At 39.0% G+C, this 15,341-nt stretch overlaps 1 protein-coding gene across 2 annotated transcripts in view; it reads left to right on the top strand.

Annotated features, from left to right (window-relative positions):
• Positions 1-15,341, top strand: part of TGFBR1 (transforming growth factor beta receptor 1) — a 51,821-nt gene that overhangs the window by 17,959 nt on the left and 18,521 nt on the right. The window contains exons 2-3 of one of the 2 annotated variants that reach the window (XM_021691624.2): positions 8,990-9,235; positions 11,823-12,065. In XM_021691624.2, coding sequence (XP_021547299.1) covers positions 8,990-9,235; positions 11,823-12,065 — 489 coding nt within the window. The remainder of the gene's footprint in view (positions 1-8,989; positions 9,236-11,822; positions 12,066-15,341) is intronic. The other variant, XM_044920374.1, reaches the window with a different exon arrangement.

Genomic DNA, 15,341 nt, shown 5'->3' on the forward strand with positions numbered 1-15,341 from the left:
AGCCTCCGTCTCCCTCTGCCTGCCACTCCCCCTGTTTGTGCTCTCTCTCTCTCTCTCTCTGACAAATAAATAAATAAAATCTTAAAAAAAAAAAAAAAGAACTAGGCTTTAAAGGCTCTTACTATATCTTGGCAAATTGTTTTCCAGAAAGAACTTTAAAGTTTTGAAATCAGCAAGAAGTGTCTGTATTCCATAGAGTAAATATCCTGAGTTGGAGTTTTGAAGATAGTATAGGGGAAAGGGATGGAGCATGGAAAGGCATTTTTAATTTTTTTGTAACTTTGAATAGATCTAATACACTCATATTTTTCTAAATTCAAAATGTATAAATAAGTGCATAGTGAAAAGTCTCCTCCCATCCCTTTCTTCTGGGTACCCAGTTCCCTTCCTTGGAAGCCAGTGTTACTTATTTCTTTGTTTTTCCAGAGAGATACTGTAATATCTGTGTGTGTGCATTTTCCCTCCTCCTTTCCTTCCTTCCTTTGCTTTTTAGCGCAGATGTTACTATATCAAATACACTGTTCTGCACTATGCAGATTTTCACTTAATACATCTTAGGGATCAGTCTACATTAATACCTAGAAAACATCAATTTTTTTTTTGATATTATGGTCCTCCATTTTATAGTGGTACCATCATGTTATTTTACTGGTTCTATTGATGCATAGGCAAGATTAGAAACAATCTGGTATAAACTCTTAGGAAATTAATAGCCATGTATGTAGGGCACTTTACACATGTAAAGTATATCTATAGGCTACATTCCTTCTGGGTCAGAGGGTATGTTCATTTGTCATTTTGGAAAAGTGTCAGATTACCTTCCATTTATATGGAGGAAGAGGTTATTCTGTATAATGGGATATCTTATATCAAATGGGCTCAAGGGAGGTACCTAAGTGAGAATTTTGGACAAATGAAAGGAGAGCATTGAGAGATGGGAAAAGGTCTTCAAAAATGAAGGTAGTAAAGGATAAAAGGATAAAAGAGAAAATTTGCTTGCTTGGCCATTTTATTGAGGACCTTGGTGGTAGCGACCACCCACATACTAAAGAGACACTCCTGGGATGTTTATGCAAGAAACATACTGGATCCTTTCCTGTGTGCCAGGATCTAGGAATGCAGAGATGCATAATGTACTCATAAAATACTAACCTAGGTCCTGACCCCAGGAAGTTCACAGTTTAATGGAGGAAATAGATGAACAATTATAAAATGAGATGCACTGCCATAATTTCTGTACCTTCAAGATGTCAACTTAAGTTCAATTAGTCAAAAAATGAAAACATGAATGTTTAATATTTGATGTAACTTATAAAATAATAGAACCTTACTTTTTAAAGAATTGTAGAGACACCTTTGGGTGGCTCAGTCAGTTAAGTGTTCGACTCTTGATCTCAGCTCAGGTCTTGATTGCAGGGCCGTGAATTCAAGCCCCATGTTGGGCTCCATGCTGGGCCTCACACTGGGCTTGGAGCCTACTTTAAAAAAAAAAAAAAGAATTGTAGAATTTTAGATTAACCTTTTACTTAGTGCAGGAGATCCCTACTTCACAAATTCTGACTATTGGTTATTAAGCGCCTGCTAAGTATCTCTAATGACAGAGAAGTCATAATCTTCTGTGAGGCAGTTAATTCATTGTAGGGAGGAGCTGTAGTTAAATGATTTTTATGAAACAAAACTTACCACATCTTGACATCATGATTTGATTTAATATTGGAGTAAGGTAAATTGACACTACATCTATAAAATGAGGTAGTTGTCTCCACAGCTAGGATACCTTTCAGATCAAACTTTGTTGATCTCATTCTTTGATTTTCTGACTCATACTTACATGGCAGATTGATGTTCAAGTAACACTTACTGATTACTTATTATTTGGACATTTGTGGAATTTTGTGCCCAGTTCTCGAGACTCTGTCTCCCCCATCACCATGGCTACAGTTAACAGTCAATGCTGTTGACTCTTCTAAATCTGTTGTTAAACAGATTCCCCAAATCTGCTAAGCAAATCTTTATCCTGTACTTGTGCAGTTTATTTTATTTTGAGCCTAAATGAAAGCCTTTGTATTAATTGCCCCTATTAAATCTCATCTTGCCATTTAGGCAGCCTATTCTTAGTGTACATTTCTCTGATACCATTTAACATTATATCAACTAACTAATTCCATGGAGCTCAGGAGACTAGAAAATGGAGGTGTTGTGGAAAAACAAGTGATTAAGAATTTAGGTGTGCCCCTGGTCTTCCAAGTTGGAGTTGTATGAATCAGAATGATGTTTCTTAAGTGCTTGGACTTTCTGGAGAAATGTCTGGATAAACCATATTTTTGTTGTGAAGCCCTAAATTTGAGAGTGCAGTGTTATCTAGACTAGACTAGAGAATTCACTTTCACATTGTATGGTCCTTGGTATTTTGACAAGCTGACTTTGACATTACTGCTGCCAGGTAACCTAAAGGGATGCAGTTGAGAAGAACCACTGAGTGCTTTGAAGAGCAAAACTCAGTTGGTGGTCAGGGTTTTAGCCTTGTTTACAGAGATTTGCAGCATATTTAAAAAAGAGGAAGAGAACATATATATGCTTTCCCCAGAGCTGAAACAGGGAGAAGAGGACAAGTCTCCTTGAGAGAGGGTGTGGCATTGGGAGTAGTGGGAAGAGGGGAAGGCAGAGCTGGAGTAGAGACATAGACTACATTGTAATGGGGTTGCCCGTAGTACCTGAAAGGATTTGTTACAACTTCTTACTTTTTTAAAATTTTATTTATTTATTTATTTATTTATTTATTTTATTCTTATGTTAATCCCCATACATTACATCATTAGTTTTAGATGAAGTGTTCCATGATTCATTGTTTGTGCATAACACCCAGTGCCCCATGCAGAACGTGCCCTCCTCAATACCCACCACCAGGCTAACCCATCCTCCCACCCCCCTCCCCTCTAGAACCCTGTTTGTTTTTCAGAGTCCATCGTCTCTCATGGTTCGTCTACCACTCCGATTTCCCCCGCTTCATTCTTCCCCTCACGCTACCTTCTTCTTCTTTTTTTTCTTAACATATATTGCATTATTTGTTTCAGAGGTACAGATCTGAGATTCAACAGTCTTGCACAATTCACAGCGCTTACCAGAGCACATACCCTCCCCAGGGTCTATCACCCAGTCACCCCATCCCTCCCACCCCACCCCCCACTCCAGCAACCCTCAGTTTGTTTCCTGCGATTAAGAATTCCTCATATCAGTGAGATCATATGATACATGTCTTTCTCTGTTTGACTTATTTCACTCAACATAATACCCTCCAGTTCCATCCATGTCACAACTTCTTACTTTTGCCTTCATCTTTGCCAACAGTGGTATGAGCTTCTGTTTTTAACAGAAGAAACATTTAAGAAAACATTTAAGAAAACCCTGTCAGGACAACTTTCTCACCTTCAACTATTGATCAGATTTACATATTCTCCAAGTTCTGACTTGGATGTCCTGTGAAGCTTTTCTTGCCTTCCCTTCTACCTTGGCAGAGTTGAAGCACTTTGATCATTCTCTTCCAGACTCTGGGTTTTAATGATCTGTTTAATGCCTTACTCTTCCACCCTGCTGAACTCCTTCAGTCCAGCTTGTCTTATTCATTCCTCCACCCCACAGCCTGTGCAGCATCTAGCATATGGGTACGCTCAGTGAAAAATGGCAGAATTAAATGAAAGAGGCAAGTTGACGAGGTTGGTGTTAAAGGATGCTGTGGGGTGGGGTGGGAAGAAGACATCATTGTATATCTTGGTTAGGGAGAAATTTTGCCCTGTACATGCATTTAAAAATCAATAGAAACAACAACCTAATTAAGAAAGGGAGATAACTAGGGGTCAGATCTATCTATTAATAAAATAAATTTGAATTTTTAAAAAATGGGAATTAAAGTTCATGAATGCATGGGAATTTTTAAATTGTCTTATTTGGGGCGCCTGGGTGGCTCAGTTGGTTGGGCGACTGCCTTCAGCTCAGGTCATGATCCTGGAGTCCCTGGATCGAGTCCCGCATCGGGCTCCCTGCTCCGCAGGGAGCCTGCTTCTGCCTCTGACCCTCCCCCCTCTCATGTGCTCTCTCTCTCTCATTCTCTCTGTCTCAAATAAATAAAAAAAAAAAAATTGTCTTATTTTTCCCCTAAACTATATTACTGCATCTCATACATTTAACAGCAATCTTGTATTCAGTTTCAACTCTGATTTAAAGTGGTAAAATAGAATTTTAAAATTCCCTCAAGAAATAAACCCTTACCTGGTTAAGCTTTATGTTAAGTAATGTTTATATTTGTCCAGTGACCTGTTCTTACTGAAAGACTCTTGTTAAGAGAAGCCCTTTAGCCCTGACTTTCTCAAACTTGCCTTATGCAATGACTCCTTTGAAAGGAAACGTACGGAATGTATTTTTCATGTTACTTAAATTGTGTAGCTATGAAACTAGATATAAAATTTTTGTTTTTGGTTCATTTACAACTATAAACCAAGCCTGCAAATTAAATACAAAGACAACTACAAAACTAACAAATTTCAAATTAATACAATTATTCAGTGTGACAGATGATGTTTAGGTTTCACAGTAGAAAAAAAATAGCCTTAGGTCTCATTCCATTTTTTTTTTTTTAAGATTTTATTTATTTATTTGAGAGCGAGAATGAGAGCGAGAGAGAGCACATGAGAGGGGGGAGGGTCAGAGGGAGAAGCAGACTCCCTGCTGAGCAGGGAGCCCGATGCGGGACTCGATCCTGGGACTCCAGGATCATGACCTGAGCTGAAGGCAGTCGCTTAACCAACTGAGCCACCCAGGCGCCAGGTCTCATTCCATTTTAAATCTGTTTCTGTATTTTAACTTCAGTGATACTAAAAGCTTCAAGTACCCATTCTCCATAAGTAATGTTGTGCAAGGTGTTATTAATGACTTCAGGCTTTGTTTGCATGTTCAGGGTAGTCAGACCTCATATCTAACCAAAACACTTGCCAGCAAGCATTCCTCAGATACCAATTTCCGAAGGCAGACACCTAACGACTGAGCCACCCAGGCGCCCCCCTCAAATACCGATTTAATGAGATGTCAGCTGTGGTGTTCATTTGAAGATGAGGTTAACGTTCTGTCATTACTGAAGTCTTTATTAAATGGTTCTCTACACTAGCTCATGCTGGAAGTGAGAACGGAAACACGTCTTTGGATACTTCCAACCACATTTACTTCCAATGAACTTTTGCAATTGTACTACAAAGATAGGATCCATGTAATACTTGTATCATATATATGGTATTAACTGTTAGACTGTTGGCTTTGGATATACCATGCCTGTCTTGTCATATGCTCTGATGATTCTAGTTGCCTGTATTTTTCACTGTTGGTTACAGTTACTGTGAGAGCTTTGCTTGTACAGTGTGCCCTCAGGACATTTGGCCTGAAGGAGATTTTAACACAACTGAAGAAGCGTCAGTGAAAGCCTACTGACAGTACTTGTTTAGATTGTGGTTACTTATGGTTCAGCATTTTTATCATTCATTTTAGATTATCTTTTAAATGAAAACATTAACAAAATTTTGTACACAGTTCTTAGATTCCCCTTCTCCAAACATACTTGTGACCTCCTGTTTGGGAAACACTGTTTTAGCATATATTTTTGTGATCACTAAGAGTCCAGGATTCAATGGTGGGAAAATAAATTAAAAAAAAACTTGGCCCTTCTTAGTGTAATGAGAGACACTTTAACAGCAAACTATATATAGATTTGTTCTATCTTAAAGGTATACAGAGAGGACTATGGGAACATATTATAAGGACCTGCCAACTTATCTTAAGAGTAGGGGAGGGTTTAGAGCCTATCATGGAAAAGATCTTGTTTGAATAGGGTCTTAAAGGATGAGAGGTGGTTTAAACTAGGCAGAGAGTATGTGTAAAGACCATGGTCATGAAAGACATGATTGTTATAATGGTGAGGAGCATGTGGGCCCTAGATTGCATTTGTAATGTGAGTGGTAAGTTGAACCCCAAAAGTAAAAGTCTTAATTGTTAGACCAAGTGTTTAGGTCTCATTTCATATATAGGTCTCATTTCATATATGCTCAGGGAGAAGATGAAGGTCTTAGAACTGAGAGAGTACTCATGGCAGTATTTTTTTAAATATAGCAATTACCACATTGGATTATGGTATTCTCCTTCTGTAGGCCTTGGAGCTCTTCAAGGGCTGTGACCATGAATTATCAATCTTTGTACACTAAGCTTTTGGTACAGTAACTGATAGAGCTAATGGTTAGAAGATATTGGTTGAATGACTGACCATGAGTAAAGGGGATTCAGGAGAGAATGATGATAATCTCCTATGGTGGTGGTTTTAATTTGTGGGTGGTAGACCCCTTTGTGATTCTCTTGAAAGCTGTGAACCTCCAAAATGGAAATACATACATTTGACAGTTTCATGGCATTCATGTATCCCTGAAACCAGTGCATGGGTTTCTTATTCAGAATTCCTCCTTAGGAAATTGAACCTATAATCACCCCTACACCTCACCATGAATAACCACCATCTCTTTTAATAATCTTTAAATGTTAATATGATTTCACTCGTGGAATTTAACAAACAAAACAGATGAACATAGGGGAAGGGAAGGAAAAATAAAATAAGATGAAAACGGGGAGGTAAACCACAAGAGACTCTTAACTCTATGGAAAAAAAACTGAGGGTTGCTGGAGGGAAGGTGGGTGGGGGAACTGGGTAATTGAGTGATGGGCATTAAGGAGGACACTTGGTGTAATGAGCACTGGGTGTTATATGCAACTGATGAATCACTAAATTCTACCTCTGAAACTAATACACTATATGTTAGCTAAATTGAATTTAAATAAATTTTTAAAAATTAAAAAAAATAATTTTTAAATGTTAGACTATGATTGTGTCTCTTTAAATACTCTTTTTGAGTTCTTCTTATGTTTGGGAGGAGTTAATTCAAATAGTTGAACCATCTCAGAAGAAAGAATTTTTATAATGATTAAGGTAAAATTTGCTGGTCTGGAAAGGTAATAAACAAGTATATTAATTAAGCCAGCAACCAAAAAGCACTTGCTTGAGGGGATCCTGACATTGCAGGTTTGGGTTTAGCAAGTGAGTCGAGGTCCCCAAGACCATCCTCAGGCTATGAGTGATTTGCTAGAAGGACTCACAGGACTCAGAGAAGCTGTTGTACTCATGGTTATTGTTTATTACAGTGGGAAAGATACATATTAAATCACCAAAGGAAAAGGCGCCTGGGGCAAATCCCAGGAGAAACCAGGTGCCAGCTTCCAGGTGTCCTCGGCTAGCGCAGGAGCACAGGTGCATGCCATAGCTCAGCAGTGGTGTGACAGCACATGCGCAGTGTTGCCAGCCTGGGAAGCTCAGCAGAGCCTTGGTGTCCAGGGTTTTTACTAGGGCTCAGTCACACAGGCTTGTAGCATTCTTACCAGGGGGAATATCTTAAGGGCTCAGAGCTCATTTCCTAGGGATTGGCCAGGGGCCAGGCCTGAAGACAGGCCTTTCTTGGGAGTGTGCAGGGTTTGAGCAACTCAAGCCTGCTGAGTTAACCCTTCCTGCACAGCAACTTAGCTGTGCAGAGTTGGCTTTCTTCTGCCCTGCCTGCCTAGCTATTCTTTTTCTAGATACACAGTTTCTGTGGACCTCCTTGGCCTCATCGTAAGTAGCCATTCTACATACTACATACCTGGACTGTAACTTTTTCCTTTCCAACAATTGGCAAGTTTGTTTGGACTTAAGGACATATCTGTGTTTTGCAGTTTCATGAGTTTGTAGTGGAATGTAAGTATCCATTCTGTCATTGACTTAACAAAAATCATTTTTGAATGCTGGTATGTTAAATATGGATTTATGGAAATGATTACTGTGGATCTCTGCCCTCAATGAGCTTATAGTTTCATAGGGGAGAGAAAAAATTAGCAATCTGGTAAGCAGTGTGTGCTTTGGGCAGCATTTAACCTCATTGGACAGCATGGTGGAGGGTGTGTGTGTCTGTGTATATGGGAAGGGGTAATTAGGGGAAGACTTCCCTAAAGGAGTCACCTCTCAAGTTGAGCCAGAAAGACCAAAAGATAAAAGTGGGCATGGAGCTAGTGTTTCTCCAGTCTATGGTTGGGTGTGTGATTGGAGCATTTACGTATTACTGGTGCAGTCTCCTTGGCTTACTGAGCAAGTACACTAATCCTAGCTAGAAGATATATGTCTTTCTTAGGGTTTGCATAAGAGGAAAGAGTGTCTGGCTTAATACAAATCTATTTCCATTTTACTCCGTTGCCATAAATCCACCCAAATGACATTTCCAACCTACCATGAGTAGGTAGAAGTATTTTCACACATTGCTTCCCAATGGGGGACTATGTGAATACATAGCTTTGAGCTGTTAAGAATAACAATAAAAAATTTAAATGTACTGTGTTTCAAATAGGAGGCAAGTGCTTGCCTTAACTTAATTAAATTACTTGTAAGAATTTTTCTATACTTGGAAGCAAAAAAGTTTTAGAAAAAAACGTGGGTCCAGATTTTATCATATTTGACTCCTACGTATGTGTGGTTCTCAACAGAATTTAGAACTTCTTTTTTTTTTTTTTAAGATTTTATTTATTTGAGAGAGAGAGAGAGAGAGAGAGAGCAAGCACACGAGAGGGGGGAGGGTCAGAGGGAGAAGCAGACTCCCTGCTGAGCAGGGAGCCCGATGTGGGACTGGAGCCCGATGTGGGACTCGATCCCGGGACTCCAGGATCATGACCTGAGCTGAAGGCAGTCGCTCAGCCAACTGAGCCACCCAGGCGCCCGAATTTAGAACTTCTGAGAGTAGTAAGAGTTTTGTTTTTTGAACAGTGCAAAGAAATTGTATGATTATAATAGGATCAGGAATGTATTATTTTAGTGAATATGGGATAATTTCAAATTGTTAACTTGGAGAATTTTTTCTAATAGAATCTTGTTCTCTTTTTCCAGCATTACAGTGTTTCTGCCACCTTTGTACAAAAGACAATTTTACTTGTGTGACAGATGGGCTCTGCTTTGTCTCTGTCACAGAGACCACAGACAAAGTTATACACAATAGCATGTGTATAGCTGAAATTGACCTAATTCCTCGAGACAGACCATTTGTATGTGCACCATCTTCAAAAACTGGGTCTGTTACTACAACCTATTGCTGCAACCAGGACCATTGCAATAAAATAGAACTCCCAACTGTTGGTAAGTTGTTGTATAAGATTTTTTTTTCTTAATACTACAAGAAAAGCTGATTCTGACTATGGTTTTAGAACTGGAAGGGATCTTAGAACTTTGTCTACCCCAGCTCATTCAGTTCCGAGGCAAGAAGGAACCTGTCCATAGTTGTAGAGTTACAGGAGTAGCCAAGATCCCGACTTCTGGGTGTGTGTTGTTTGACAACGTGGTTCCAATAATAGACTTTCTCTGAGGTCCGTTAGGGCCTAAAGGCTAGCCTCTTAAAGGCAAATTCTGACAAAGCTGCCATAGCAGTATGTCCTCAGGGGGTCCCTACTTTGTCCTCAGAGTGGATTTCTTTTCCTTATATAATGCTCCAGCCTTTTAAAGCAATTGATAATGGGCAGGAATTGAGAGCAGCACTAAACAGTCCAGATGCCTTCATTTTGTAATGTAACCTTGCTTTATGATCTTTATAAATCATTATATGTGATTTCTAGGTTTTGGTCCTTTGCCATGGTTTACATTTTACAATGTCCTGGCAGAGCCAGGAATTTGAAGGCTTTATACACTCTTAGGATTAGTTTAATTTTCAGGTTCTGGTTTAAGATGTTAGTCTGAGCACAAGTATTTACCTCCTCCATCACGTTCCTCGAATCCCAAATTTCTACTGTCATAATCAAAGGAATATAAAAATGTGGGAAATCTATATTCATGCTAGCCGAATTGATGGAAGAACACCACCCTCATGCCTGTGCTTGTGAGAAACTTCTGTAATTTGTAGTGCAGATAACTTCAGGCTAGTGAAGTTTGACTACCCATGTGAAAAGCAGGGAGTGAAAGGACCTCTTACAAAATCCCACCAAACCTTAACCTGAGGGGCTTGGGGTGAGAAGGTTACAGGAGCAAACGGTCATTCTCCTTTAGGAAGAAGTACCTGGTTTCATTGCTCAGGGAGGCAGACCACAGTGCTCACTCTCCACTCACAGTTGATCCAGGCATCATGCTAACTGAAGTCGGAAGCACTGCTGTGGCCGAGCAGAAAAGGGCCAAGTCCTGCAGGCTACAGAGGGAGGCAGTCCTCCTCTTCATTCAAGTGATAATAGCAAAGTAAAACGAGATCTTCAGCATTATAGGGAAGCTTCCCCATGGCAAGTTTCAAATGACTAATTTTTCTGACTTCTGTTTAGGGTATCTGCAATTCTAATATGACAAAGAAAATTATAATTCCGGAATCCCCATTTCCATTGTTTGGGCTTGAAATATCTAAATGAAGGCTTATAAAGCCTTGTGAAGCACTTACTTCATTTCTAATGCTAAACATACATAAATCCCTCATTCCCAGGTCTCTGTTAAGCAAACAGTCAAAAAATTACCAAATGAAAAGATTCAGTGGTTCAAAAGAAGTGAACTGAACTGGGTAAATCAGAGTAGATTGGTCCTATGAAAAAGACTTAACCTCATGGTAAGGAAGAACTTTCAGACAGTCCAAAGTCCATTTTCAGTTAAAGATCACTTTTATTTTTTTATTTTTTATTTTTTTTAAGATTTTATTTATTTATTTGAGAGAGAGAATGAGAGAGAGAGAGCACACGAGAGGGGGGAGGGTCAGAGGGAGAAGCAGACTCCCCGCTGAGCAGGGAGCCCGATGCGGGACTCGATCCCGGGACTCCAGGATCATGACCTGAGCTGAAGGCAGTCGCTTAACCAACTGAGCCACCCAGGCGCCCTAAAGATCACTTTTAGATGAAAAGCTCAACTGATGAATTATTTTTTAAAATGTAATATTGAAAGTGAGTAGCAGACTGGAGACTGATATTTTATAGCCTAGTGTGAGACAAGCTTAAGGCAAGACAAGCTTGAGAAATTGTGTTACAATTCAGGGAGAAAAGACAGTGGGCAAATAAAGAGATGTAGAGGATAAATCTAGGTGATCCAGTATGCTTACTACAGAAATTCCAGAAAATGACATACAAGCAGACAGAAAAGAATGTGCTACCAAAATTAATGAAATTAATGAAAAAATACTTAACCAAATACATATAATAAAAAAGTGTCAGTTTCAAGAAGAAAAAAATTGTTTATGCATTCAGCCCAAGGTAGCACCGCTTACCTCTAAAAGGGAGAAAAAGTTCAGATTTTCTTCTTTTTTTAAATACCAAAAGGTGGTGGAACATCGTATATTAATTGTTACCCAAAATTCTTTAGATCAGCCAAGATTTTCCATATATAAAAGCAATAGCCATCTTTAGATAATTAAGTATTCAGTGTATAAGGACCCATGTACTCTTCTTAAAAGAAATCACTAGAATTAGGATTCTATCATAAGAAATCCAAATAAAGATCTCAAGAATGGGAAAGTTACTTCCTTAGATGAAGGCTGAAGAGCAGAGGAAGAGTAAGTGGATGTTGACTGAGCTGGTGATCATGAAAGGGGGGCCAGTGGGTGAAGACTGGATGATTCACTTGTTCTGGATTTGAGCCTTACGAGCTTCTGGAATGAGGTTCTCTGACTAATGGGAGTAGTGGCCAAGTATAGGAAATGTGGAGGATTAGGAAATTGTGGTTGCCACCTTCAGTGTTTTTGCTATTGTTGATGTTTATTTCATTTGAGGCTCTTTTTCAGGAAAGCCATCATCTGGCCTTGGTCCCGTCGAACTGGCAGCTGTCATTGCTGGACCAGTCTGCTTTGTCTGCATCTCACTCATGTTGATGGTTTATATCTGCCATAACCGTACTGTCATTCACCATCGCGTGCCAAATGAAGAGGATCCTTCCTTAGATCGCCCTTTTATTTCAGAGGGCACTACATTAAAAGATTTAATATATGATATGACGACATCAGGTTCTGGATCAGGTAATGGAATTATTTTTCCTTTTTCCTAAGAAATCTTTTAAAAGTTAACTGGATTATTTATTTTATTAGTTGGCTAAGCCAGTTTGGCTTAGTGTGTTTAAAACTTGGGATAGTGTGAATACAAATTCCAACTTTAAGCCCAATAAAGGTCTGACTGTGACTAGTTTAGCATAGACAAATTAGAATGTACTTTTACTGTTGAAATAAGTAAGTCAGCTTCATGTTTGTATAAATTTCAAAGCTTTCTCACCTTCTTATGACTCCATGAGATAAAAAGAATAAGGATAATTATTTTCTTATGGGTGAGGCTGAAGTTCATAGATACTCAAATGATCTGCGGCTACCCATTCTATTCAGGATTGTTTAGCAGCTTTATTTTTATACTTGAAAGCAAGCATGACAGAAAATGTGTTTGGAATTGTGAAGGTTATTTGCTTTTTTAATGTATGAAATTGCTGTCTTTAGCTCAGACCTAGTTTTTTATTAAACTAATGATGATTTTCTCACTTCAGAAAAATGTCTAACCACCTTATTATTGAATATAGCTTTATGGATTCATGGCCTCTGTGATGTTTGCTTTTCTCAGTTCCATTTGCTGATTCTTGCGGTGTCAGAAATAGACTGGTTAGTTGCCAGGATCATCCCTTGAAGTGGATTTTGGTATAGCAGTGCTTCATGTTTAAATTGAAAGGGATTTATTTTTTCACTTGCATGTGCTTTGAAAGGATGCTAAGAGAGGAAGACCCCTGTCCTCTACAATATTGTAATTTGACACTGGGCCAGGAATCAAGAGATCTAGAGTCCAGTGCAAATTTTGTCATTGGTTGACTCCGACCTTGGTTAAACTGTTTTTCTTCTTTTGGGCTTCTGTTTCCTCATCATAAATATGGAACAGATCCTGAGATATACTGTCTTTTGGAAAATATGAAACAACTTCAAAGAAAGCCTAGGTTTATAGATAAAATGAAGATTTGAAAATATACATAGTGGTGGCGCCTGGGTGGGTCGGTTGTTAAGCGTTGGCCTTCGGCTCAGGTCCTGATCCCAGGGTCCTGGGATCAAGCCCCGCATCGGGCTTCCTGCTCTGTGGGAAGCCTGCTTCTCCCTCCCACTCCCCCTGCTTGTGTTCCCTCTCTTGCTGTGTCTCTCTGTCAAATAAATAAAATCTTAAAAAAAAAAAAGAAAAAATATACCCAATGAAAATTTCGCTAATTTTATAATCAAGTTACTAAACGAACATTAAAGCAGAAGTTGTGACCGGAGGAAGAATATGACTGAAGCATGAAATCACATCTGATACTACAGAAAGTTCACACAATGACAAATGTCTACTTATTTTAAGGAAATGAATATATATTGATTTATATGCATATCTGTTGAGTCATATAAGTATGAAGAAACTGGATTCTTGGCCTGAAGTTGTCTGTTGACTTTGACCATGTATATTCAGTAAGTGACTTCGATCCATGACGCTAGGACACATATAGGCTTGCACCGGAACCCAGGTCTCTCAAGGCAGCCTTTAAGGATCCCTGAGACCATTGTGAGCAGGGAGGCAGTGAGAGGTTGGATTGAGATGGAACAGCCTTGGCACTGGAGATGTGACAGTCTTTGGGCTGGAGTGGTAGAGGAGTGGAGAGAGCTTGTTTTAGGGCTTCCCCAGGGTTTCCAGTTGATTCTGAGTTGGTCCAAAGGGTTCCCAAAGGAGATCGGGCTCAGTCTAGAAGTCATCCCTAGATCAAAAAAACTGTGATAAGCAAAGACCAAAGTCACAGGAAATCAGGGTGGCTACAGATCATTTGGAATTAATCCCTTGTTGCCAAACTTACACCCAGGGAAATCACAGCTGCTCCTGCCACTTGGCACAGTGGTACTCTAACAGGCCTCCAGGGGAATAAGCCTACCTAAAGGATTAGAAGAAATTGCTGTCTGGAAGGCAGCAGAGTTCTGAATAAGAATGCATTTATTTACTTTTTAAGATACAGACATGAAGTCAAGAATGAAATCACTCTTTTTCCATTTTATCTGTATTTTTAGATACACCAGGAACCACAGCTCTGTTGTCTGAAAGCTTCTCTCTCTCCTTTCTTTTATGCCTTACCCTGCAAAAACTTGTCTACATTGTTTGCTAGCTCTGTGGCTTCGGGCAGTTAGCTGATGTCTCATGCCCAAGTTATTTTATCTTTAAAATGAAAGTAAAGAACCCTGCCCTGTGCACGTCATTGGATTGTTGTGAGGTTCAAGTGAGACAAGATGTTTTGATAAATTGTAGTTCTGTCCAAATGACAGGTGTTACTCTTATTGGAAAGATATTTGGAAGAAAAATCTGACATATGGTATTAGTTTGCTGCATTGTACCAAAAAAACTTAGTTGAAGGCCTCCTTTCCCTGTCATAGTTCATTATGTGCTGAATGGCCTCCAAATTTATTGAGACAGAGGCTATCTTATGATGAATGATAGCAGAAAATGCCACCTGTTTCCCTTCTATTCATTATAAAGCCTTAATGCTGTCTCATGCATGGGGCTCATGACTATAAGTAAAATGTCTTTATGTAATACCCTTTTTAGTTCTTTTGCTTATTGAGAAAAGGTAAAACTAAACATTTCATGTTATGAATTCATATGTTTATTATTTAGTATCATGACCATAGTGGAGGAAAGGCCTGATCTCTATTTCTCAAAGACTGTATCTTTAACTTGGGAACTGTGGGCAGCTCTGTGCCTGAAGCTAACCTAATCCCTGTTGCATTAATTTGAATCACAGGTTGTGAGTGTGCCCTTATTTAAGCTGTCATTAGATTGTAAAGTGTGTGTGTGCATGTGCACATGTGCCAGTTTTTGAAAGAGAGTGAATCTCTTAGGCCACTGTTCATTATGTTTTGTTCATGCTTATAATCTCTTATAATGTACGCAGGTTGTTCAGGTCTTATTTCGATTGTTCACTGCACGCGAAGCTGCTCGGACCCTGTTTCCCTATTGAAGTTTTTCTTTCAAGCAGTTCTAAGGATACAGAAGAGGAAAGCAGAGAACATAGAGATTTGAATTAGCCCTATTTATTTTTCTCTTTAGAAGAAAATTATTACTTTTTAAAAATGCTCATGTATTCACGTGGGTTATGGTAACTAAATATAGATAATATGATGAATCTAGATTTGGCTTTGAATTTTAGTTTGGGATCTAGAATCCAGTGATAATGGGGAGACAAAAACTTTCCTTGTCCTGGTACCTTTCTTGACCATATCACTTACATGGGACCTGAATGTGTTAGACATTTT

This window comes from Neomonachus schauinslandi, chromosome 13, assembly GCF_002201575.2.
Source record: "Neomonachus schauinslandi chromosome 13, ASM220157v2, whole genome shotgun sequence".
NCBI lineage: Eukaryota > Metazoa > Chordata > Mammalia > Carnivora > Phocidae > Neomonachus > Neomonachus schauinslandi.